This window comes from Oratosquilla oratoria, chromosome 30 (assembly GCF_046742065.1).
Source record: "Oratosquilla oratoria isolate Oo_2021 chromosome 30, ASM4674206v1, whole genome shotgun sequence".
NCBI lineage: Eukaryota > Metazoa > Arthropoda > Malacostraca > Stomatopoda > Squillidae > Oratosquilla > Oratosquilla oratoria.
Window position 1 is genome coordinate 11356389 of NC_134806.1, and position 27544 is coordinate 11383932.

The window sequence follows — 27544 nt, forward strand, 5'->3', positions numbered from 1 at the left end:
TTATGATATATTACTTGCCCTAAATTGGGGTCCTATTTTGTCTTTTCCAACCCTATTACTTTAAAATAGGATGACTTCCTTGAGTTCATAAGAGCTTAATTATGCATCTGCTCTCTCTAACATTTGAAGCGTGTCTATATGTGTATTTACCTAATTGTTGGATATAGGAAAGGAACAATGCTCACTGGGTCTCATCTCCTACTCTCCAATTTGTGCATGTGTGTGTGTATTTACCTAGTTGTATTATACAGGAAGGGGAGCTATGTTTGTGGTAACCCATCTTTGTATCTCACAACATATGTGTTTCCTACAATCCTGCTGATATGTCTGTCAGGTGACAGGTTGTCTTTAATCAACACTCCCAAGTCTTTCTCCCCTTTTGCTTTTGTAATGTGTTCGGTTCCCAAGGAATAGTTTAAGGACGACTTTTTGTTGCTATTGCCCATTTCCAGTACTTTGCATTTTTTTAAGTTAAACTTCATTTCCCATTCTTGGGCTTTGATGAGTTTTTTCATCATATCTTCATCCATATAGTGAAATGTCGCTTTTATCTTCTGCAGCAGTCCATACGTCTCTCCCACAACTCTGCTGATATGTTTGTCAGGTGACAGGTTGTCTTTTATCAATACTACCAAATCTTTCTACTCTTTTGCTTTTGTAATGGGTTCACTTTCCAAGGAATAGTTTAAGGATGGTCTTTTGCCAATATTGCCTATTTCCAGCACTTAGCATTTTTTGTTACTGAACTTCATTTCCCATTCTTGGTTCCATGCAAAAATAGTGTCTAGATCTTTCTGCAATAGTCTACTGTCTTCCTTATTTTTCACTCTTCTCATGATTTTTGCATCATCTGCATTCATGTTGGCACAAGCTGTTGTACCATCCATTATGTCAGTGACATAGACAACTCTGATCATTACTCATTACTACTTTTCACCTTGACATCTTATCCTTTACTACTGTCCTCATGTATCTTTCTTTCAAAAAATCTTTTATCCATTCTGGTAGTTTGCCTCAGTCCACCAATATGCTCCAGTTTCCACATTAGTTGACTGGGAAGTACTTTATCAAAGGCCTTCTCTAGGTCAAAGTACACACAGTCCACTCACTCTCTCTTGCAGTGTATCAATCACTCTTGAGTAAAAGCTTAAAAGGTTCAACACATGTGACCTTCCAGATCTGAAGTCAAACTGACTTTCTATCAGAATGTTCATCTCTTCAAGACATTTGGCCCATTGATGTTTCACAATCCTTTCACATAATTTCTTTTTGTGTTGATTAGTGATACCGGCCTATAATTTTGTGGTGTCTCTTTCCACCTCTGTGAATTGGTACCATATTTGTCCTTTTCCAATCAAGTAGCACAATGCCTTCTTTCAATGAACATATAAGAAGACTGTGAATCTCATCTGCTAGTCATTCCCTATTTTCTTTAAGTACCTAATTTGAGATCCCATCAGGTCCTGAACCTTTTGTCACATTCAATGATCAAAAAAGATTGAGCAATTTCCTCACTTCTACATTTATATCTTCTATACCTGTATTTTAACTCCCCTCACTTCCTTCTGTCTTGTGAAGACCAATTGAAAATTTCATTAATTATTTATGTACGAGATGAAGCTTCTTCAAAGACCTCACCACCTACTTTTAACTTGGTGATTATTCCGTGTGTCTCAATTTAATTTTTATAAACATGTAAAACAGTTTCAGTTCATCTTTGTATCTATCTACTATACCTCTCTCAAAATGGCTTCCTTTATCCATGTGAATTCCTGTATAGCCATTACTAGCTAGTTTATAAATTTCTTTTATTCTATTGCTTCTTCTCTTCCTCCATTTTCCATAAGTCACGTCCCTGGCCTTTTTTGTGTCCAGTAATATTTCCTGATATTCAGCTTCATCCAAAGCTCTTGTCTGGGTGAGGGGTAATAGACATATGCCACCATGAAGTCTCTTTTGTTTTGCCTTTTAGTTCTAATTTTCAGGTGGATTGTTTCAACCTTGCCTTTAGTCAGATTTGCTGCTTCTACTTTTATGTTACTTCTCATACCAAACATTACCCCTCCACCCATTTTATTTTTGTTTCTTCTCCAGGAGGTGCATCTATTGTTCCCCAATGGTAGATCAACATTTTTTGGGAGTTTGGTCTCTACCAAACACAAACTATCAGGATTGTTTATTCTTAAGTAGTCATTTATCTCCCACCTGGCCAATAGTAAGCCATCAACGTTAGCATATGCTACTTTAAATTTCCTTGGAAGGGGGAAAAAGCCTTGGTATATGTATGTATGTATTGTTTCCTTTGCAATGCTGTCTTCCTATATTTTTAAAAACTATTTCCTCACATTCTGATATATATATATATATATATATATATATATATATATATATATATATATATATATATATATATATATATATATATATATATATATATATTGCTCTCATTTAATTTTTGCCTTTGGTTCCTCTAAGATTTTTCATGTCTTTGCTTGTTTCTCATCATTAGAATATTTCCTAATCCAAATATTTCTTAATTTTTCCTCTTGTGTTACCTTCCAAGACTTGTTGATTACTTTGTTTACCATGGCTTGTAACTTGAATTTTATTTTCATTGGATACATGCCATTCCTATTTTACTGACTTAACCTACACATACTATCAATCTGTTCTGTTCTATGAGGTGATGTGATCTTGCCAACCAATTTTGTAAGATGCATCTAGTCTTGTCAACTACATCTCAGACAAGAGACCCTCTGTCTCTCTTTTTTTCACTTTTCCTTCTTTTAGGCTAACTCTTCTCTATTGCTCCATGATCTCTTTCAAGGTTACTGTATCTCTCCTATCATCATTTTTTGTTGGCCTATCCTAGCTTTACTCCATGGTGTTGAGAAGATGGTTTCTCTCATTTTCCCTTCTTATATTTTCAAGCTCTCCTTTCTGAGCCAGGTTTGTTCCTTTCTCTTGCTTAAGTTTTCATTCTAGATCATGTAATCTAGCCTAATGGGAGGAAATTGAACCTTTCAATGTTTTCAACTTGATCACAATTTCACTTGCTTAAATGAAAGAGTATCCGTCAAGTATTTTTTTTCATAATTCATTTGCAGTACTACATTGATCAAATTCTTCAATGGAATTACTCACTCTTGTAGTTAGGAAAGCTACAAAATTTGCCATTATGTAAATAAATATAACAAAAAAGGCAACACTTTGTAATGTAAACAATCTAAAATTAGTTTTGATCTTCTTTTGTTTCCTACCATGAGACAAAAATAAATAAATAAATAAATAAAATAGATAAATATATATATCACTATTTTACCTCCCTGACTCTCCTAAAGATGGAACCAGCAATTTTTTGCCTCTACTGTGACCCTGAATAGTGCTGCTTCCTCCCCTGCCCACACAATTGGACAATATTTTCATCTGGCTTTACTTATAGAGGCCTAAATCTAGAAACATCGTCTGTGGCCCGTCGACTGTTCATCGTGAATATTTACCTAATTGTAGACAGAGAGAAGCAAGTAAATGCCTTGGGGCATTAATAAGTATCATAAGAAATAGCAATTTAGGAATGGATACAAAGAGGAGATTATATGAAGGGGTGATTGTGCCAACATCACTGTATGGGGTAGACACTTGGAAAGGGAGGCAGAGAAAAGTTTAAATGTGTTTGAGATTAAATTTCTGAGAAGTATGGTAGAGGTTACAAGGTTGGATAGAGTGTGAAACAAGGAGATGAGGAGGAGAGCAGGGTTGGAAAAGGAGATGGCAGATAGTGCTGATGAGATGGTTTGGACACATGGAAAGAATGAGTAAGAAAGACTAGTAAAAAGAGGTGTGGAAGGCAGAGGTGGATGGAATGAACTTGAGTGGACAACTGAGGATAAGATAGATGCATGGGGTGAAAAGGATGTTGAGGAAGGGGGGAATGTCTGTTAAGCAAGAGAGGAGGCAGGAGATAGGGATGAGTGGAGAATGGCTGTGTAGAGATGATACTGTGATGCAAGGAAGGGGTGGGGGTGGAGGGTTGGGAGTGGTTATATATGAATATTCTGATGCAGTCTGAAGGGATTTCTCCCCATCTCCTCCTTTTCTGCATGATGGGAGGAGATGGGCAGGATACAGGGTTGACCCATCATCCATACGGAGCTAAGATGAGAGGGAGGAAAGGGTGGTGGACAGGAATTGAATGGGTGGAAGTGGGTATGTGCCTTTTGACTTGGCTACCTCCCTTGTATTGGGGAAAAAGCCTTTGGTATATGTATATAGATTTATCTAACTGTAGCATACAGGAAAAGAGCAATGTTCTTTGGGCGATGTCTCCTATTCTCTAATTTTTATCATGTGTATTTATCTAGTTGTATTATATGGGAAGAGAGCTATGCTTGTAGTCACATGCTTTTGTATCTTTCAGCATCCAGTTTGATCTTAAATTCTTGTGTAGTTTTTGCACTCACTGTTTCCTCATTAAGTTTTTTTTCCAGATATCTATCACTCTGTGTGGGAAGCTATTCTTTTTCAGATCTCTTCTGTAACTGTCCTATTTAAGTTTCTTTTTGTGTCCTCTTGTTTTTCTTCTATCCCACATTAGTAAGTCATCTCTATCAAGGACTTCCATCCCTTTCATAATTCTGTTGATGGTTAATAGGTCTCCTCTTTCTCTTCTTTGTTCCAGGGTTGATAGTTTGAGTTTGTCCAATCTTTGTTCGTATGTCAATTTGGAGAGTGTTGGTGCCATCTTTGTTGTTACTCTTTGAATTCTTCTAATTTCTTTATGTTCCTTTTAGTATTAGGTGTCCATAGTGTTGCAGCATACTCCAATTATGGTCTTATCATTAATCCTAATAGACTGAAAGTTTCTCTTACTAATTTGTTGATATGTTTGTCTGGTGCCATGTCATTGGTGATCGTTACTTCTAGGTCCCTTTTTGAGTTAACTTTTTTTAATTTCCTTTGAACCAATTTTGTATTGTCCTGATATTCTGTTTTTGCCTTTTCCAAATTCCATTATACTACATTTCTTGATGTTGAAATTCACTTCACTCTTCTGACTCCATTTCCAGATTTTGTCCAGGTCTTCTTGTGATGATTTACAATCTTCCTCTGTACTTACTCTCTTTAGTAGTTTTGCATCATCTGCAAAGAAGTTCATATAACATTCCACACCTTCATACATGTCATTTATATATATGGCAACCATTTTGGAGCCAATACAGAGCCATGTGGGACTCCATTTATCATTTCTTCCCAATTTGAGTTCTTGTCTCTGATCACCACTTTCATTTTTCTCCTGTTCAAGAAATCTTTCATCCATTCCAATAACTTTCCTTGTATTCTGCCTATTGTTACAAATTTTCTTACTACCTTTTTGTGTGGTACTTTGTCAAATGCCTTTTGTAAATCTAAGGCACAATCTGCCCACCTGTCCCTTTCTTGAATTATTTCTATTAGCCTCGAGTAAAAGCATATTAACTTTGTGGCACATGATCTTTCATGTCTAAATACAAATTGTTTTGGATTTAGTATTTAGTTCTCCTCCAAGTGTTTAATCCATTTACTTTTGAAAACTTTTTCGCATATTTTTGCTATTGGACTTGTTTGGGAGACCAGTCTATAGTTGGTTGGATTTTCTTTGTCCCCTCCTCTGTATATTGGTATAATATTTGAATTTCTCCAATCTTGTGGTACTTTTCCTAGTGAGAAATCAATTATCTATACATTCTTTCAATATCCAATTTGCAATTCCATCGGCCCATGTGACTTTCTGAAATCTAGGTCTTTTTATTTGTTCCCTTATTTCTTCTTGTGTCACTGTTATTTCTTTCACTGTGGGGAATCTTTCTGTCCTTCCTCCCAGTTTTGTGAGCTTTCAATTGTGAATACAGATTTAAAACGTTTAATCATAATTTCAGCCATTTCTACACCATCTATATTTTCTTTATTTCCTCCACGCAGTTTCACTACTTCGTGTCTGTCTTTTAGTTTGTCATTTACATATCTAGTTTAGGTTGGTCCTTGCATTTTTCTATTTTGTCTTTTTTATATTTTCTTTTTTCTCCCCTGCATATATTTACATATTTGTTTCTTAGTTTGATGTATATTTGCCATTTGGTCATTTTTTTCTTTGTCTTTTTTCCATCTTTTCCAGGCTTTGTCTGTTCTATCTTTAGCTTCACTACACTTTCTGTTATAGCAACACTTTATGCATACCCATTTTTGCTTCTTCTTTGGTACATATTTATCAGTTCCCTCCTTGTAATTTTCTTTTAATATGTTCCATTTTTATTCCATCTTTGTTTCTTCATTTAAAAAAAATTCACAGCAATTTGAAAAATGTTCTAAGTTTTTCAAAATCCATTTTGTTGTACATTAATCTTCCTTTCCTATGTTTCTCATTTCTTCTCACATCAATTTGTTCTTTTAGTTTGAACTCTATTAGTATGTGGTCACTTTTCCCAAATGGTGTCTTGTATTCAATTTTATCCATGATTTCAGGCTATGATGTGAATATTAAATCTAGTCTCAACAGTTTTTCATTGTTTCTATATCTGGCATTTTCCTTCACCCATTGAGTCAATGTGTATTTAATGGTCATATCCAGTAGAATATTTCCCCAAAGTTTCTCTCCACCTTTTACTGTCATTTCTTCCCAACATATTTCCTTTGAGTTAAAGTCACTCATAATTACTATGTTTCCTCCTGTTTTTCAATAATTAAATGCATTCTTTGTGTCTTCCAGTATTTTGGAATGATCACTATCAGTCCAAGAGTGTGTTTTTGGGGGCAGATATATTACTATATATTTTCTACTTTTCATATTTCTGTTTTCAACTTTAATCATAATCAATTCCACAGTTTTTTTTTCTTTTATCTTCGTCACATTTAAACCTTTCTAGTCAAAAACATGACTCCACCCCGTTTCTCTGTTCTATTTTTTTGCCCAATGGTTGTATGGACCTTGTCTCACAGTATTTAATGGTAGTGGACCTTTTAATTTTGTCTCCACAATTCTCATTATGTCTGGTTTCACTATTAACAGATAGTCATTTAATTTGTTTAGTCCAGAAATCATACTGCCTATATATATGTTATTCTTAATTTTTTCTTTCTTCTCTCTTTTGGTTTATGTTTCCTTTTTTTTCATGTACCATTTTCTCAGCCTCAGATCCAGTACTCTAGGGAAAAAAAAAAAAAAAAAAAAAAAAAAAAATCAGTCTCCATTCTTCTCTCATTTTTTCATTTGCTTCCTTTCTAAGTGCCTTTTCTATTTCCTCATTGCTCATTTCTTTTTTTATCCATACATCTTTATAACTTTTTCTATTTGCTAGCTTTGCCGCTCTTCAGCTATCATTCAAGTCCTTAGTTTGTCTTTTAGTGGCCTATGGTGTTTTTCTCTAGAGTACTGTCCCATTCTATGCACCTCCTCAATTTCTTTGTCCAATTCTTGTCCCTCTTCTTGAACCTCTTTCAGAGTTCCCTTTGCAATTTCTTTCTCTTCTTTTTCTTTTTGGTATTTATATACATTATGTTTTTCTTTAATACCAGAAACTATAATGCATTTTTTTATCCATGATCTCTTACCCATTTTCCATTTCTTTAATTACATTAATTACTGTTTTTTAGCATTTTTCTCTACCTGCTGCTGTACTAATTCTTTAAATGTTATTTTCTGATTTTCTTGTTCTTGTTTCCACTGATTTTTTATTTCTAGGAGATCCGTCTCCTTAATTGATTCTCCAACTTTTTCAGTCACTGCTTGTATTTGTTCTTTGACCTCTCTTTTCAATTCCTCATTTTTGTTTCTGTCTTCATTTTTCTTTCATTATCACTTCTGATCATACTTAATTCACTTTTTAGATCATTAAGCTCTCTGTTCATTTCTTCGTTAGCTTTTTGTAGATTAGTTTTCTCTCTGTGCATTGCTCTATAATCAATTCTTAAATCTATTAGTTCCTCCATCAAGTCATTAATGTCTTGATTCCTTAGTACATTGCTATACCTAGTTTCTCTTTCTATATCTAAACCTTTACCTAATAGTCCTCTTTCTCTTTGAAACCCTGAAAAAACATTGTTGTCCCACCTTTGAGTTGACTTTGGGGTATCATTCAAACAAGTTCTCTTTGGTATCACTCCTAGTGGTGATTCGACTCTGCTCATGTCCAATCCTCTCTTTGTTGGTTCATTATTCCTTTTTTCTCCTTTTCCTTCCTCCATTTTGTATGTTAATACACTATATCAAACTGGATACTTTTTATACCATAGCGGTCACTCAAAAAACACAATTTCTTTTCCATGTGTACATGTATTTACCTAGTATTCACCTAGTTGTATCTTATGGGAAAGGGAGCTATACTCATGGTGTTCCGTCTTTGTATCTTGCAGTGTCTAGCTTGCTCTTAAATTCGTGTATAGTTTTTGTACGTACTATTGTTTCGTCCAGCTTGTTCCAGACATCCACCACTCCATGTGGAAAGCTGTTTTTTTTTAGATCTCTTCTGTAACTGTCCTTTTTGAGTTTCTTTTCATGTCCCCTTGTAATTCTCTTATCCCAATTTAGTAAGTCTTCTCTATCAAGGACTTTCACACCTTTCATGTGTGTGTGTCTTTGCATGTATTTGTGCAAGTATATGTTTGTATCTATATTTTTAGGATTATCCATATTTCTGGGTTGTATCTATGTCAATAAATCTTAGTGAACAGTATGAAAATAGTGTGTATATTATGGTAATTTTTATGATTGAAATGAAAAAATTTCCATGGTAGCAGTTCAATGAAAATGATGTTTTATAATGAACAAGATTATGAAGATGAAAGACATTAAAGGCAAGCGCAAGCACTGAAATCCAAGGATTAGTAGAGTACAGTACATACTGTACAAGTACAGGAAGCAGCAAGTCCTATTCATGGTTTGACATATTTGTTACATGGTACATAATTAGAAATATGCAAAATCTACATAAAGATGAGTCAGTCCATGAAACTTAACAAAGTACCATAATCATTATACTGATATTCTGACTTGGCAAAGGCAAATGAAACAAGGGAGGCACTACTGCACCAACAGATGAATAGCTCACCTCCCTGGACCTTGGCAAGCGAGGAGTTCTTGCCCTGTGGAAGTAGAGGAGGTGTGGGCTTGTGAGCTTGTCCAGTGGCACGGTACAGGGCTGTGACCCATTGATGCGATTCATTCTCATCTTCTGTTGCATACAAGATGGACTCTCCTTCCCGTACTGCATTGAAGAAGAACCGTCCACCTTCCAGGTCTGGATGATGGTTGTTATTGTTGTGATGGCCAGTGCAGTTTGTGGCAGTTATAATGGTTATAGTGAATGTGAAGTGGGTATGGTTTTGTTATATGTTTGGTGTGTAGATTAAGGGAACAAAAGAGAAAACATTGAATTATTTTTTTTTATATATCATTGTAATAACAACCAAACCATACAGTACTTAATTTATCCATGTACATTATATCTACACAAATATTCACAGACATATTCTAAGATGAGAAAAGGAAAAATCTACAAACTGAAAAACAAAATTCACCTGCCTCCTTTTTGCCTTGCAAATATCTCTATGAAAACAAGATAATAATATTTCTTAATGTCATATGGCATGCTGCATGCAAAAACTCATATCAGAATTTTGAAAAATAAACACATATAAAGCATCAGCTGGTGCACAAAATATAATATTTCATTCCGTGCACAGCTAAAATGTCATGCAACTTTAGTCATACCTGAAATACCTTATACATATCAAAATAAAACATATAGATCTGTGTATTTACATGCACATCTACTTACCTACAATCAGCACCATCAGAATTGGTGCATCATGCCTCGCACCAATTCTGATGGAAAGGAAGAGACCACCCATAGTAGTTCAAATACATCTGGAAAATTGGCACACCACAGATGGGTACTGGCTAGTGAGACTGATGATAACATGCAGCCTTAATTAGATCAGTTACCATTGGCCTTTGTGGTGGACGGATGTGTTTTACTTTTTTCTCTGTGAATATGTTTTTGGTCCTTTACCCCTTTGCACTATTGTGTTCATAATTGAGCAATGGGTGTGAGAAAGGGCTTGAAGAAGGACAAACTGGCAAGTATTGCTGCCCTGGTAAAGGGAGGGAAGTCTAACAAAGAAATTTCAAGCATCACCAGTATTCCACTCCACTCAGTGCAGAGGTGGACAAAGTGTTGCCATGATGCTGGCAGCACCAACCCAGAGCTCCCAAGAAAAAGGCCAAGAGGAGTTCATAAGACTATGCCCAGGACTTTGAAGGTCCTGCAGTGCCAAGGTGACAGGGAACCTTACATTTCTGCTAAAGAATTAAAACACAAGCATTCTCAACTGCTGGTCAATGTGTCTCTGAAGACCATGCAGGGTCACCTCCATGACCTTGGGTATAAGCACTGCACACCTCAAAACTGGTTACAGCCAGGCAAAAGAAAAATAAAATTTATTTATGCCTGAAATCGCTTGCCTGGGATCAGGACAAGCGGAATAAAGTGTTATGGTCTGATGAGGCCACCTTTACCATCACTAGCAACTGAAGAGGGAAGACAAGGATATGCAGTAGTCAAGATCCCTCCTCCCCCAGGTACAGCGAAGGGGCTGTCAAACACCCTGACTTGGTCATGGGGTGCTTTTGGGTACCATGGTGTTGGAAAGCTAGTGGTCTTACCAAGGAATGTTACAGTCAACAAAGAGAAGTACATAGAGTTCTTGGCAGACCACCCAGCTTTGACATCTGTAAAACTGAAGTGTACCAGGAGGATGGGCATCTGCTAACACAGCAAAATTGGTAACTGGTTGGTTGGATTTTGTGGGAATTGAATATATAAAGGATTGGGCAGGCAACAGTCCTGACTTTTCTCCAATATAAAATTTGTGGGCTTTGATGATGACCCAGTTAAGGAAGCATGACATATTAAGTGTGCCAAAACTTGCTGCCACCATTCAAAACATCTGGACTAACTTCTCTCCATCGATCCTCCAAAACCTTGCCCTCTCTGTTCTCCATCACCTTAGGTCTTGCTTGAAGAATAAGGGAGTATATAACAAAAACTAAAAGTTAGAGAGTACCTAATATAACGTCTATTCTTGTTTTGAGTGTACATATGATGTGTTGGGGTAGAAAATCATGCATGCCAATTCTGATGGCAATGACTGTATGTTCATGCATCCTTATACATATTGCACAAAAATTAAGACACACACACACACACAGACACATCTGACAAACATATCAGCAGGATTGCAGGAGAGACATGTAGACTACTGCAGAAGATTAAAGTGGCATTCCATTGTTGAAGAGATGATGAAAAAACTCACTGAAACCATGATACATCCAAGACTGGAATATACATCAGTAATATGGTCTCCACACAGAGTGAAAGACATATACAGGATTGAGAGAATACAAAGGGCAGCAACCAAACTAGTCTCCAGTCTAACAGATAAACCATATTAGGAAAGACTAAATGTATTGGGTCTGCCAACTTTGAAAGATCGAAGAGAAAGAGGTAATATGATTACAGTGTTCAGGTCACTAAAGGGGATATATTGCATTGATAAAAGAGATATCCTGATTAAAGATGGGAGGGCTTTAAGAGGTCATAGGAGTAAATTAAGAAAGACCACATGTTGAAAGGATGTGAAGAAATACAGTTTTTCAAATAGATGTATAAATATGTGGAATAGCTTAGGTGACATAGCCCAAGCTCAAACAGTACATGTGGAGGTCAAGGAAATTAAAGTAGGATAATTTTGTCTATTTCAACCTAACCTGCATTTACTAATACAGTGCCTGTAATTCTAGAGGTCATCGTCTTCCTCTGAATTAATTAAAAAAAAGATGGTGTCTAAAGGAGTCAAGGTACGTTTGTGTACAGATAACAATGTTTCCTCTTATTGATTTCCGCCAAGAAAAATATATATTACGTTGATGTATTATAATTTGCAAAATAAATATTTAACTTTCTAATTCTGTATCACATATATGTGCACTTCTAAATACCCATTAAAGTGTCTATTGCAGGCCTTATAGGGTTGCCAACCATCCTTTATTTCAAAGGACAGTACTTTATTCAGCTCTATTTGTCCTTGTCCTTTATTGAGATTTGAAATGACACTATTTGTCCTTTATTTTGAAATCGTTTAGACTGGTAGTTCAATTTCCTACTTTCAAGATGTGATGATTGCAAAAGCATTTACTTCTTGTAAGAGTGCAGACTGTCAACTCTGCATTCTGCACAATACCAGATGCAAACATTATTGGCACCAATAATGTTTGCTATTTATGTGAATGACATGGAGGAGGATGTGAAATGTTACATGAGCTTCTTTGCAGATGACGCCAAACTGTTAAGGAAAGTAGAAACTAATAAGGACCGTGAAGCACTGAAGGAAGACCTGAATAAGGTATGGAACTGGAGTCAGAAATGGGAAGTGGACTTTAATACTACAGCAAAGAAGAGAGAGAGGTGACCTACTGACCATCTACAGAATCATGAAAGGCACAAAGATACTCGACAGAGTGGACTTGCTAAACTGGGACAAGAGAAACACAAGAGGACATGGAAAGAAAATAAAAAAACATAGCTACAGAAGAGAACTGAAGAAAAACAGTTTTCCACATAAAGTAGTGGACATTTGGAACAAACTGGATAATGAAATAGTATGCGCAAAAACCATTCATGAGTTTAAAAGTCAACTAGACACTGCGAGATGCAAAGGCGGGACACCACAAGCATAGCTCCCCTTCCCGCAAAATACAACTAGGTAAATACAGAGCGGCAGACCGCAGACCAGGGTGTAAAATTATTATTTTATGTATAACTCAATTTTCCATTATAACAGAGGCACTAATTTTGGGCAAACCAGAAAATCGTAAACTATGTTACTAAATATGAGAACCACCACCAAGAAAAAAGAAAAGAAAAACAATTGAGAAAGAAAGGAGGTGCTGTTGGACGTTTGGAAATGCAAAACTTCCGCCTATCAACTGAACTCATGAAGAACCAAAACAAATATGGTGTATTATACAACAATGTAAATATTTAAGATGAGACCCTTCATTAAATCAAGCCGTAATTTGTTATAAATACCAGAAGAACAGTGAAATTTATGTGAGAAAACTTGTAATAGTAGTGCCAATATTTCATGTTATTAACAGATATTTGGAAAAACAGAATAGATTTCAATGAAAGTCAACATTCAGCAAATTATCAAACCAAAGCTTCATAGGCCCTTCATTTCTCAGTTTCAGAAATTTGTAGAAATAATAGAACATTTGAAGCTAGAAGGAAAGCTTAAATTAAAGATGGATGAACTTTTTGATGAAGTGGACAGTAGTATCAATTAAAAAAAACTTCGACACTGTGACTATTAAAAGCTAACTCTTCATAAGCTCAAAAACAACAAACAGAAAGCGGTATTCTGTTTAGAAATCTATGAATTTTAAATGTATCAATGTTTTCAATATAGTTTCTTTTGTACAATCAATTCCTGGAACATAATCTTATTGTGAGAGAGTTTAATGATATCTAAATGGAAAGATGAAAGGAACTGATGCTCAGTTGAATTAAGAATGAACTTCTCATACATTTTTATGATTTTAATATAAAAGATAGTTATTTGGAATTCACTAAAAAAAGCAAAGATGATACAATTTTTCTGAAGGCAGCAAAAAGCTAGGGCAAATATTGTTTTTAAAGTGTGGTAATTGTTATTGGGAATCTTTTAGCGCTTACCTTCGTTCGGGAAACTTTTCCTCAAAGTGTTGTTTACTTTCGATTCAGTAGCCTTTCCTGAAACTTCGAACCGCCCCTATCGTAAATAAGATAAGACAACTCCTCTCCTCTTCATTTGTTTGTTAAATCTATGTAATAAATATTGGTTTGATAATTCAGGGGTTGAACTTTAAGAAATTACTTAAAGTTAATTTTAACCTGTGGCCTTTTGAGCTCTTTTCGAACTCGTACGAGTCCCTCCGAATACAATCCGCACTAACGTCGCGACAGAACCCAGAGCCCTCAAAATTAGAAACGTCTTATCAAGGGACCTACGCCTTCGAAGTTAATAGACAACTTTAATCTTCAAATTTCAAAATACCACTGTTTGAGAAACCAACCTGGTAGAAAACAGTGACCGGTAAGTTCTCGAACGTAATTTCTGAATTTGTTAAACCTTAATTTCCATAAAAGATTAGAATACTTTGATCAAGATTAAATAGATGTCTTCTCATTCTTGTTTTAGTATTTTCATTTAGGTAAGAGAAATGTAATTTTGAACTGCATTTAATATTGGCATTTATTATGATCGTCACTTAAGTCGATAGTTTTTATGTCCTTTATTGTAGCTTAAAGGTATTAGTTTGATAAAATGTACAATATTTGTTTCCTAGACTCTAAATTCTCATTTCATATCAAGCTGAATGATGTGGAAGGATTAACAGAGTTGGCAACCCTAAGGCCATATGGTCTCTCAATCGCCTTCATACTTATATTTATGTTGAAAGCTGTGCAAAGTATCCACACTGAGTGCAAATATCTGAATGTAATTCTTATCTTTGTCATTGGATAACTCCAATCATTCCGAGTATTTTGAATCCCATGAATAAGTACCGCAATTTTACAGTTACTGTATGTCAATGGCGATTTTTAAATATTCGATGGTCTTTTGGCGGGGGCTGCGATAGAGAATAACAAAACCGCACCTAACCTATAAACTTGCAAAAGTGTTGGGAGACCTGGGAGTAAGGAAAGCATACAAATCTTGATGTCTGCAGGTGCCTTTTTTTAACTGGCCTATTTTTATTAAGGGAAAATCAGTACAGTTTAAGTTTGCCAGTTTCACAGGTGTAATTCTTACCTATATCACTGGATAGCTCTTTTCATTCTAATTATTTTCAATCCCTAAAATAAGTACCGCAAATTAAAAGTAACGTCAGTGCCGATTTTCAGTCAACGTGTTTTTGACGGGCTGCCGTGAAAAAGAATGCAACTGTACCTTACGTCTCGCGCTCTTTTTTCACGGTTCAGAATAACTCTTTCCTCATATCATCAAGGCTCACACTTATGTCCTTTACTCCTGATGTTCCATAAGGAGAGATGCTGCTTCCATAACTATAAAATATTCACTGTGACTTATCATCCAGTTAATGGGATTAGCAGAAGTGGCTATGGCGAAGAGCGTACCTTTCCAGTTAGTTTCCACATTTTAGTCCTCAACACTCCAACAAACACTGGAATAACTGTCAATATGGGGAATGTCCACCTTGGCCCCGGAGACATCGTCCTCTAACAATAAAACATTTGGAAATGGGTCGCTGGTGCAATATTCTCCCCCACGGTGTATATACCATTATCTCTGGTGCACGAAGATCTACGAATTCACGGGGAATAAGCGCGGAGTGTGGAGAGGGTAGGGGATGATGAAAGTGAACGATAGCATGGAGACGCGGAAGGCGATTGTCGTTTATATTTGTATACAGTTAATTACTTTTAGAATTTACCTGCGACAATTTAGCAATGAGAATAAGTTTCATAGAAACAAACATATCTCTCAAGATAAAATATGTTTAGTGTTTACATTATAGGCCGATTTTCCTGAAAACTATCATTTACAAATCAAATAAAAAAAAAAAAACGGAATTGACAAACCGCAAAGTTGACGTCACAGTTACCACGGTCTCTATCAGCAGTTAGGCAAACTACGAAGACGTGGACAACCTCGATGCATTGAAAAGAGTACACAATGTCAATATGATTATCCATCCCTCTTGGTTCAGCTACAGTATGTTCAACAGTCTTCCTTTATTTTCCATTTATTTTGTTACATTCGCTCCTGCATACATTTGCAGCATCTTCATATTTAGATTTTTCGACTAAATACCTTTCATCACGTCCAGGTCCTTCAAACCTCTTCTTCTCATTACGCCATGGCGTAGACTTGGCCTTAGTGGTGTGTTTGAAACGCACATATATGTACTAAGGTGAGAATGGCATAGATGCAACAGAAAATAATGAGTCATCGCCCCAGTGGAACCCCCCCCCTCCACCCACACATCACCCCACCCTCGAACATTCTTTTATTGTACTCTTAAACACTTTATTTTTTCTACATAAGATATGTCCCTTTTAAATAAATGGATGTAATGAATACTGTGCAGGGGCATTTCCAAGACTATTTTCTAGCGACCCGTGGTGCTAGGGTGTTGTTAGGAAACTCGCGTATCTAGATCCTCTGTGGTGCAATTAATATGGATACTGGAGGGATTATTATAAATGTGAGTGTCTAGCAGGTATTTGAAGTTGATGAGTGTGGGTGGAAGGATGTAGAAGTTAAACTAGTTGTTTGTGGAAGACACTGCTTGTGACCGATTCTGAGAAAAAAATAAAACGGTTGGAGTCTGAAAGGGTATATGAAAGGAGAAAATTGAGAGTGTAAGTGGAAAGAAGTGATGGATGTACAGGGAGTGAGTGTAACAGATTGAATGAGTGAGGGATAAGGGGCTGTAATATGTGGAGAGTGTATTTAGGGTGTGAAGGTAAAATAGAATAAAGGAAGCAGACGAATATCAGGATGAAATTGATAATGTAACGGGAAATAATTATTTGGGGTTGTGAGTGAAGAGAAGGTCGTATGGAGTGATTGTACCCATGACACACTCTGGATCAGAGACTCGGAACTTAGGGAAGCAGAAAAAGAAATGTGATCAAGATTGTCACAACTTTCGGGGTTGTGACACACCATCCATTTCCAAATTCTACTTCCGTTTTCAAACCATAGTTTGCAAATACTTTCGTTCAAGGACCTAGCCGATAAAGTAGGGTTTATATTTGTACTTTCGTTCCTATAAGTTGTCATTTCCTCTATTTTGTGAAATTACCAGAATTCTTAGAATCTTTAACAACTACTTGTTATTTTACTCGCCATTATTCTTATTGTCTGTTGCACCAGTTTGGACATTAGTTGTAGAGCCTTAATGAGTTTAAAGAATTGCCTATTCATAGGAATTTCCCGCCCTTTGTACACGGTACCCATTTATGACGAAATACAGAGATGTCACGAATGTTTAATGATTGAATCTGGAGTATGTCAACCTTGTAAATTTATTGTTCCGCCATGTAATTATAATTTGGTGTCTTATGTACAAATTAACATTTCAACTAAGCATTACCTTATGAATTTGTTTCAACGGTTTGAAATTTCAATCCCTGCGCACTTGCCACCTCTCATGTAAGTTAAGTAATTAGGTTAGTTGCTTAGGTTAGTTAGGATTTATAATTTCTCTCGTCTCTAGTGATTGTCTTAAAGGGATTGCTAGAGATGAATCAACTCCTACAGGCACACCATACTCCGTACCCTTCGGAGGCAATGATTTGAAACTAAGAAACTTGGCACCATTGCACGATTTCCCGCCATACCCAACTCTGGGCACCGTCAGTTCCATAAGAAACTTCGTAGAGGTCGAGTGTGTCTAGGGCATTCCGCGAAGAAACTCGCATCAACCGCATGGAGCGGTTATCAGAACTTTCCATCTCATAACCCGTGTGAAAACGATACAATAGAACTAGTAGTTGAAGTGGTGCGCCTGTGGCGTGTGAACTGGACTCGATCAGTCTCCTTAAGGAAATTAGCTACGGTGCCGTCATCCCATGAACTATGAGTCTGGTCCCATCAACCGTACCCATCATGATGAGGTGTCCACACGTATCCAGCTTTATCGAACGCATCCGCTAAGATTGGAAGCCCATCAATTATTGACTTCAAATTTAAAGGAGTGATCCGCATGGAGAGTTCCTCAGAGTTTTAGAGGTATTGATTGAGTGAATTCTAGATAGGAATCAATTTAAAATCACATGCTCTTGGTTCATGTTAACTTTCATTCTTAAATTGTGCTTATTTAATATAACCTTTTGTTTAAATACATGTGCTCGTGCTCTTGGTTCATGTTAACTTACACCCTTAAATTGTGCTTACTTAATATATAACCTTTTGTTTAAATACATGTGCTCGTGTTTTCATACCAACTTATCCATGTTCACATTGTTAACTGTTTGTCTTCAAATGGTGTTTATTTATTGGGAAGCATTAAAGTGTTGTGTCGCTTGTTTTCTAAATGCATTCACTGTGGAATTTATTCTATTAAATCGATTTTTTCTAGTTTAATTAGCCCAGAGTTGTGATTAGCTAAACGAGTTGAATCATTCTGTATCCCCTTTCAAGTACTGAAATTTATACACGCCGCTCAGAGGGAAGCGTGTGTGGTCCCGGTCGGTGATGCAAATCTTCTGGACTTCGGCTCCCACTGTAGCTATCTACCCTCACCCGTTCCACCCCACATCCTCTCCTTTCCACTGTCCAGAGATTTGCGACAAAGATGAAGTGTTTGAGAAATATGGTAGGTATTACAAGAATGGACAGAGTGAAAAGAGTGGAGGTGAGGGAGAAGGCAGAGGTGGAAAGAGAGATGCTGGATAGAGTAGATCAGAGTGCTGAAGTGGTTTGGGCATATGTAATAAATGTGCATGGAGAGACAAAAAATGTGAAAACTGGATGCAGCTGGAGAGAATTTGAGAGGAATACAAAGCATTAGGTTGATGAATGAGGTAATGGGGGCCTTGGATGCATGTTGACTGTAGAGTAGGGTAGAGAGAGGAATAAATGGAGGAAGATTGTGAATGGATAGGTGGAAAACATGGCCTGAAGATGTTTCTCATCTTTTCGGTCATCTTTTTGAGAGGGTTATGAGTGTTTGCCATATAAAGAAGCAGTGTGGGTAAACAAGGCACACCTCTCAGGTCCTGTTGTGGAAGCGCCTTTGATTCAAGCTATGTAGTGGTGGGAAGGGACAACTCTTCATCTGTGAGGTGCTGAGATGGGCGAGTGTTAAATGAGCTTTCGTATGCATGTAGTGGGCATGTATTTTGACTTGACCATCCCCATTATATGGGGGAAAGAGCTTTTGATATGTAAATGTATATGCATTATTAATCTATGCAACATATCTTATTTCTAATGCTGGGTTACATACAATAGTAAAGGAGTATCTAAGGATGTTGAAACATCACCCAGCACTATCAGAATACCAATAAGTCTGACAGGTGCTCCTCTTCAGACTCCAGCAATAAGCCTTCAAAGTCAGTATTGCTTGCGACTAGGAAAACATCTTCCTGAGACGGGTCAGACTGTATATTTCCCATATGCTTAGCTATTTTCTCCTTATCTTGAATATTTACCTTCCAAAACGTGTCTCCATCCCCAAAAGAAGTACTATGTATATTCATGAATATATTCAACATGAGGTATATATTAGTAATGTTTATTTAAACTTGTAATCTATACTGCACAATAACAATATACCAACATGAATTCTGGTTATGAATTAAGAGTAAAGGACAGGACCCAACAATTGTTGCTCCTTTCCTGTATACTAATAACTGTTGCCCTGAATTTCACTAAGTGGAAAACCCCACAGTCCCAGGGTGGCTGGCAACGGTCCTCGGAACCTCTCGCAGAATCTCTCTGGAAATGAACTTTGGATTGCTGTCTGTGTTTTATTAGTGTGGGGCTGTTTCTATGTCACTGGATGAAAGTTGCAGGGAGAGGAGAGCAGTCGTTGGTTATGAGCTCTTGATATATGAAAAAGTATAAGACGTACAAATGAAGTAGAGATATCCTGGAACCTGGAGGATGTCAGCCCCATAGGACTGCATCTTTTGATGGAGGTGAGGGGGTTGATGGACTTTGAAAATGGGCAGCTTTATTGCCTATCTTATGGGACCACTGTATACAGGTAACTGTCATTGGTCCTTCCTGTTTACTACAACTAAGTATACATACGTACACACACACACACACACATATGCATGTAGAGCGCTGGGGACTGGGAAGTAGAAGTGCTTGTAGTACCCAGTTCGAATCCTGCCCAGGGCCGAAATTATTTCGGTATCGCTGTGCCTCGGGTCGTTACTCTGACTCTCGTGGGCGGGGAGTCGGGTGTGTGTGTGTGTGAAAGGTCATAGCATTACCCATAGATCGGTCATACGAGCTCTGAGCTCTCTTCCGGGAGGGAAATAGCTGTCGATCACGAGTCCAACACGTGATCCAAAGACCAAGTGAATACACACTTCAACGAACGGACGGCATAGACGACGTTCTGAAGAAAAAGTGAAATTTCGTGGATCCCAAAGCAAAGGAAGTACCTATTGTATTTGCAGGGTGGGGGGAAATTGCTCGTGGTGTAGGGAAAGTAAGGAAAAAGGAGAAGGGGAGGGATTACTGAGGGAAATGGAAGGAAATGAGGAAGGTGAGGACTTGGCCCAGGCAGGCAGACGAAATCTAAACAAACGAGGGCCGGACCAATTTAGCGATGATGAAATGTCTAACAAAAATGTAAAGATTAGAAGTATAGATAAGAGCAATACAGTAGAAGATGATGAGAATATTTTCCAGGGATTTAAAGAGGACTAGAAGAGAAACTCGATAAGATGATCGAGCACTGGGAATTTAAGTTCGGTCACGTTAACAACATTGTGAAGAGAGTTGAAAAATTGGAAGAACTAGAGAAGGCGAACAAAAACTTAACTAAGGAAATTGAAGAATTAAAAAAACAGTTAAAAGAAGTAAAAGAAGAGAATAAAGTCTTAAAGGAGAATAATAAGGAGAACAAGGAGGGTTGGAAAAAAATCCAAGAAAATAGCAAAGTTGCATTCACTGACATAATCAGACAGCAAATGAATGAACAAACTGAAGACTCAGTTATTAAAGTGATGAGACAGAAGGAGAATATAGTAAGAGACTTAGCAGACAGAAAGAAATGTATAATTATATTAGGAATGGAAGAGAAACATAACCCAGATAGAACCACAAGAATCAAAGAGGAAAATGAAAAAGTAAGAAATTTACTAGAATTAGTTCAGGAAGATGAACCAGAAATAATGAAACAAATCGAAGAGAAATTCAGGCTCGGGAAATATAGTACAGACAAGACCAGACCAATTAAGATTAAATTCAGGTCACAAACTACGGCTGAGAATATCTTATCCAAAACAGGGAAACTAGCAACAAATGAACAATATAAAAAGGTATGGATAAAAAGAGAAATGAATAAAGAGGAAAGAGGAAGAAAAACAGAAAAGACTTGAAGCTAAGGAAAAAACGAGAGAAGAACGGAGTCAGAAAAAGAGAGATTCTATTGGAGAGTAGTGAATATGAAACTAAAGAAAGTCGACATACAAGAGAAAAACAAAAGGGAAACAGAGAACACAATGGAAGTGGCAGAAAACTAAGAGTGTCTTACACAAATGTAGATGGATTAATAACAGGATTGAATGAGCTGAATGATTATTTGAAGGAAAAAGAACCAGACATAATGGGAATTGTAGAAACAAAATTAAAAGGTCCACTACCACCCAACAGTGTAGGACATACTTTCTCAAAGGACATGATGCATATAATTATTGGATTAGAAACAGAGTGAAAAAGGAAGGGGGTGGAGTTATGTTCCTGACTAAGAAGGATATAAACGTGAAGTGTGTCACATATGGAAAGAATACAGTAGAGATGATAATGATGGAAGTAGAAGACAGAGATAAGAAGAGCAGAAAGTTTGTGATAAATTATGTGCCCCCGAAAACAGCCTCATGGGAAGAGAGTGAACATAAAAGTATGTTAGAGGACACAAAGATAGCATTAAACAAGATAATGGAAGAGGGAGGAAAAATAGTTATGATGGGCGACTTTAATTGCAAAGAAATCTGCTGGGAAGAAATGACAGTAAAGGGTGGAGACGGCTCATGGGGAAACGCTCTACTTGAGATGGTTACTGACCATACAATGACACAATGGATACAGGAGAACACTAGGTATAGAAATGAAGAAGAGCCATCGAGACTAGACCTAATAATTACATCTGAACCTAGAATAGTGGACAAAATTGAATATAAAACACCAATAAGTAAAAGTGACCACATATTGATTGAACTGGAACTCAATGAAGAAAAATATATGAAAAGAAATGAACAATATAGAAAAGGAAGAATGATGTATGAAAAAACAAACTTTGATAAAATAAGAGAATTCTTTCAAAAGGAAAACTGGGAAGAAATATACAAAGAAGAAAGAACAGTAGAAGAGAAATGGAATATTTTGACAAAAATTTACAAAAAAGGAGTGGAAAAGTATGTCCCAAGACAAAAACAAGAAAAAGAATATGTAAAATGCTGGTACAACAAAAGTTGTAGGGAGTTAAAAGACAAAAGAGACAAAGCCTGGACCAGATGGAAAAAAGACAGAAGACCTGAAAAATGGAAAATATATACCTGTTATAGAAATGAATATGTACAAACGTGCAGAGAGGAAAAGAGAAAATATGAAAAAGATATCATAGAAAAATGTAAAGATCAACCAAAACTATTCTACAGATTTGTAAACAATAAACTGAAAAACAAACAAGACTTGGAGAAATTAAGACAAGAGGGAGTTGAATACACTGAGGAAATGGAAATGGCGGAAATTATGAACAAACATTTTAAATCAGTGTTTACAAGGGAGAACATACAACCTGAAGAGAACGAATGGAAAGAGAAAGTCCCCCCTATGGAAGAAATAGAAGTAACAAAGAATGAAATATTAACACACTTGAGTAATCTTGATGTCAGAAAATCGCATGGACCAGATGAAATAGCAAACTGGATACTGAAAGAATGCAGGAATGAACTGGCAGACAAAATACATAGCATACTAAACAGTTCCTTGAAAGAAGGAAAAGTTCCAGAAGATTGGAAAAAAAACAAATATAGTACCTATATATAAAGGAGGAAATAAAGAAGAACCTACCAACTATAGACCAGTCTCTCTAACAAGTACAATAGCAAAAATTTGTGAAAGAATTATCAAAAGTAGATGGGTAAAATATTTTGAAAAAAAGTGTTAAATCCAAGGCAATTTGGATTCAGACAAGGACGATCATGCGTCACCAATTTAATATGTTTCTATTCAAGGCTAATAGATATAATACAAGAAAGAGATGGATGGGCGGACTGTGCATTTCTAGACCTAAAGAAAGCTTTTGACAAAGTACCACATAAGAAGTTGCTTAAGAAATTAGAAACTGAAGGAGGAATACAGGGCAAACTACTAAATTGGATGGAAGACTTTTTGCAAGAAAGAAAAATGAGAGTAGTGATAAGAAACCAGCACTCAAAATGGGATGAAGTAATAAGCGGTGTTCCGCAGGGAACAGTTCTGGCCCCAATAATGTTTGCTATATATATTAATGATATGGATGAAGGAATTGAAAGCTATATGAGCTTCTTTGCAGATGATGCAAAACTACTGAAAAGAGTGAAAACTGAAGAAGATTGTGAATCACTACAGAGAGATCTAAATAAAGTACAGGAATGGAGTAGGAAGTGGGAGATGGAGTTCAATACAAAAAAGTGTAGTATAATGGAATTTGGAACAAGTAAAAACAGAATAACAGGAGCATATAAATTGGGAGAAGAAGGAATAAAAAAAAGTAGAAAATGAGAAGGACCTGGGAGTCATTGTTATGAATAATATGTCACCTGAGAAACATATAAATAAGATTTTTGGAGAAACTTATAATTTAATAAGAACAATCAAAGTTGCATTTACATACCTGGATGAAGAAATGGTGAAGAAAATCCTAATCACCCTGATAAGACCAAGATTGGAATATGCAGCAACGATATGGTCACCAAGTACAAAAAAATGTATAAGAAAACTTGAAAGAATACAAAGAGCAATTACAAAATTGGCACCAACACTCAAAACTATCATATGAAGAGAGACTAGAAAAACTTGAACTACAGACACTAGAGCAAAGAAGAGAGAGAGGAGATTTGATAGCTATTTACAGAATCATGAAAGGCATGGAAATTACTGATAGAGAGAATCTGATAAAATGGGATGACAGAAATACAAGAGGACACGGAAAGAAAATAAAAAAAGACAGCTATAGAAGAGATTTGAAAAAGAACAGCTTTCCTCACAGAGTAATAGACAGTTGGAACAAGTTAGATGAGAAAGTGGTGTGTGCAAAAACAATACATGAATTTAAAAATAGTTTAGATAAAATGAGATATGAAGACGGGACACCACGAGCATAGCTCCCCTTCCCGTAAAATACAACTAGGTAAATACACACACACACACACACATATATATATACATACATACAGTGGACCCTCGCTTAATGAGCACCTCGAATAACAAGGGATTCGCAAGACGAGACCAAATTTTGTTAAAAAATTACTCGATTAACGGAGACAACGTTTGGTCCTTTGTATTTTAAACGTGACTCACTCCAACTCATGGTTGGCATATCGTGCAGTTGATGATATTTATCAGACTTTTGGAATATAACAGAATTTTAAATATCGAATTCATTCGAGTAGATATTGAAAGTATATTATGTTTGTCATTATTTCAGTAATGTTTATCAAACAATGTAAACAATTACAACTTATGACGCCGTTGTAACAAACGAAATAAAATTCACCACAGAATAAATCGCAACAAATTTGCTACAAATGTAACAGTTCTGGTAACCCTACTCCCGCATCATCGTATTTTACATTTATTCCTATGTGAAAAATGGTTTCGCTTAACATTACAAGTAAGATTCGGGAACGAATTATGGTTGTTAAACGAGCCGTTTATTTGGAGTGCTATGAGTAATATATATATATATATATATATATATATATATATATATATATATATATATATATATATATATATATATATATATATATATATATATATATATATAAAATGTAAACTCTCAAAATAACTCATTTGAGTCTTTCTTAGTGTTGCAGTGTCACATTCCAGCGTTAGTATTTCGAAAAAGCGCAAGAGTGATCCCCTATCGCAAATGTAAGAAGGCATACTTTGGCGAAAGCCGTAGAGGTCTCCAAAAGAGAATAAAGGAACACAAGGCGGATTTGAGAAACCATTGCCTCTCAAATGCGCCTGGTGGGCCACGCAAAGATCATCAACCCAACTGGCAAGAGGCAAAAAGTATTGAGAAAAGGCCTAGCGAGGAGACAGAGAAAGGTAATTGAGGCCTTATACATAGCTACCGAAGACAGCATGAACCAAAAAGTAGGGGACATAAAATGGTCAAAATACATAGCGAAATACGCAGCTATTAGGAGCAACAAAAAGAGGGCGCCGACATAGATCGGTGGAGAAATGTTCGATGGTCTTTTGTCCAGCAGGTTCCACACATTCTACACTTACGTCAGTTTTTCTCATAATTTTTACACTTTTACTCATTTTTAATACATCATTTGGGAAACGCATTTTATTTTAATTCATTTTCAGTAGATTAATGAATTTATTCATTTACAGGTCTCTGTCCACCCACCCGCGTCCCCTGCCTAGTTGGGATTGTGGTGTCGGGTCTGCTATACTCGTATATACCGTCAGCGTTATCCAGGAGTCCATTCCTCTGAAGAAGCTCTAAGTGAAATCGGTCAGGAATAAACTCTGCCCTAGACCCGTGTCCTACTCTTCCACCTTCCTCAAACCTGTCACAATATGTATATATATATATATATATATATATATATATATATATATATATATATAATATAAACAATTGATTAATTAATTAACTACAGTTAGAGAAAACCGAGTACATTGGAGAAGCACTATCACTTGTGGATTTTTGAAGCTCGAAATTTTGAAGTTGGAAATTCCGAAACTTCGATACTCTGGAGCGCGAGGGGTGGAGGAGAGAACTACATGGGTCAGTCGACACGCAGAACTGGAAGGGCACGGAAACTGTTGGAGCTGGAACACATTCTAGCCGCCCATATCACTAAATCATCACCACCACGAGTTTGTTCTGCATCTAATCGTCTGAATGAGCTAGGAGTGGTTACGTCGGCCAACGGAAAGGGTAGGGGTGCCTGGCCTGTACGCTATACAGAAGGAAGTACCCACACATGTATAATTCAGTTATGCAGAATCCTAGTAGGCTATTGAAGCTGCTGGGGTATGTTAAAATATATATTTGCATTCAGCAAAGTTAATCAAGTCCTACTGAGGTGTTAAAAGTTCTGACATAAATTGGTATCCAACATGAGACCCTTCTTGTGCGTTACATACACTTTGGCAGTTAGATTTTTACTGTGACCTTGAAGGTTAATCAAATTACCAAAGAGTGCGAGTCATGTCTGTGCAGGAACTGGCGAGTGAGGCGGTGGCCCTGGGATATACGAACCTGAGGAGATCCGAGAGTACGTCCTTAGCCGGCAGCAGGAACTGTGAGGCAACAGAGCGCAGGATCGAGAGTTCGAGAAACTTAAGTTGGAACATGAAAAGGAGCAACGTGTGTTCGAAGAGAGGAAGGCTCGCAGAGAAGTTGAGAAGGAGAGAGAGCAGAGGCTGCATGAGCAAGAGATGCTACAGCTCAAATTTTCTCAACTTGAGGCCGCTGGTACCAACTTGCCAGGCGTTACCCCGGCCGCTCTTACGCAGTTATCTATGTACCGGGTCAATATTCCCAAGTATGAGGTAGGTCAAGCGACTGAGCCTTTTACTAACAGATTCCGATAGTGGCGACCACGTAAACCTGAATGAAGATTTCAAGAATGTCGAATCTATAAGCCTCTTCGACGGGGAAGTCTCTCGATATTATTTATCGTCTTGACTCCTCAATGCGGGATTATGATGGCATGCAGAGGGCCTTCTTGCTTACGGTATGACAGTGGAGGATGCGCGGCACCGATAACAGCGAGCTATGCTTCAGGACAAGGGGACGGTTGCTCAGTTCTGCGCTTGACTGAAGAGTTTCTTGGACCAGTGGATGGAAAAGGACGAGACTCCGCAGACTGTCGAGGGTCTGCGCGACTTGATGCTGCGCACCCAGCTGGAGAAGTCGTATCCCATAGGGCTGGTGGCTCAATTGAAGACATAGAAAGTCAAGGACCTCCAGGACATGACTGACCTGGCTGACGCACATTTTGTAGCTTATTGGTACCACACGAGGAGGCAAGTTCACAAGAAGTTGCCTCCATCTGTTCAGTCTCTTCAGACACAACAATGATCAAACCCGCAAGGTCAACACTACCGCAACAAACCACCATAGTCATCACCACAGCAGCCAATTCCGCGACGGCCAGCCCAATTTTTCTCTTCTCAGAGCCAACAGTAGCACGAGAGGAACCAATCCTATTCTCGTGGTGGTTGGAAAAGTCATCAAGCAGCAGGTTGTGGCAGGAATACACCACAGAGTAGCACCTGAGGAATCTTCCCCAAAAGTTGCTCCACAAGAAGAGTAAGTCACCGTCGGTTCCGTGTCAACACCCCAACACTACATGTGCTCGTCTGCTGCCTTAAGTTCCAGTCTCAGAAGCATAGGGGTCCTGGTTCAGCCTGGCAAGGTAAATGGTGTTACCGCGGAAGTGCTAAGGGGGCAACGAACCGACGTGATGTTGCGTCAAGAAGGTAGCAACGCCTGACAGTTACACAGGTAATTCCATGA

The 27544-nt window shown here is 37.2% G+C and overlaps 1 protein-coding gene across 24 annotated transcripts in view; it reads right to left on the reverse strand.

The window, feature by feature from the left end:
• Window positions 1-27544, reverse strand: part of Cadps (calcium-dependent secretion activator 1) — a 1142346-nt gene that overhangs the window by 288959 nt on the left and 825843 nt on the right. For all 24 annotated transcript variants that reach the window (XM_076212572.1, XM_076212575.1, XM_076212566.1 and 21 more), the window contains one exon: window positions 9081-9269. In XM_076212572.1, coding sequence (XP_076068687.1) covers window positions 9081-9269 — 189 coding nt within the window. The remainder of the gene's footprint in view (window positions 1-9080; window positions 9270-27544) is intronic.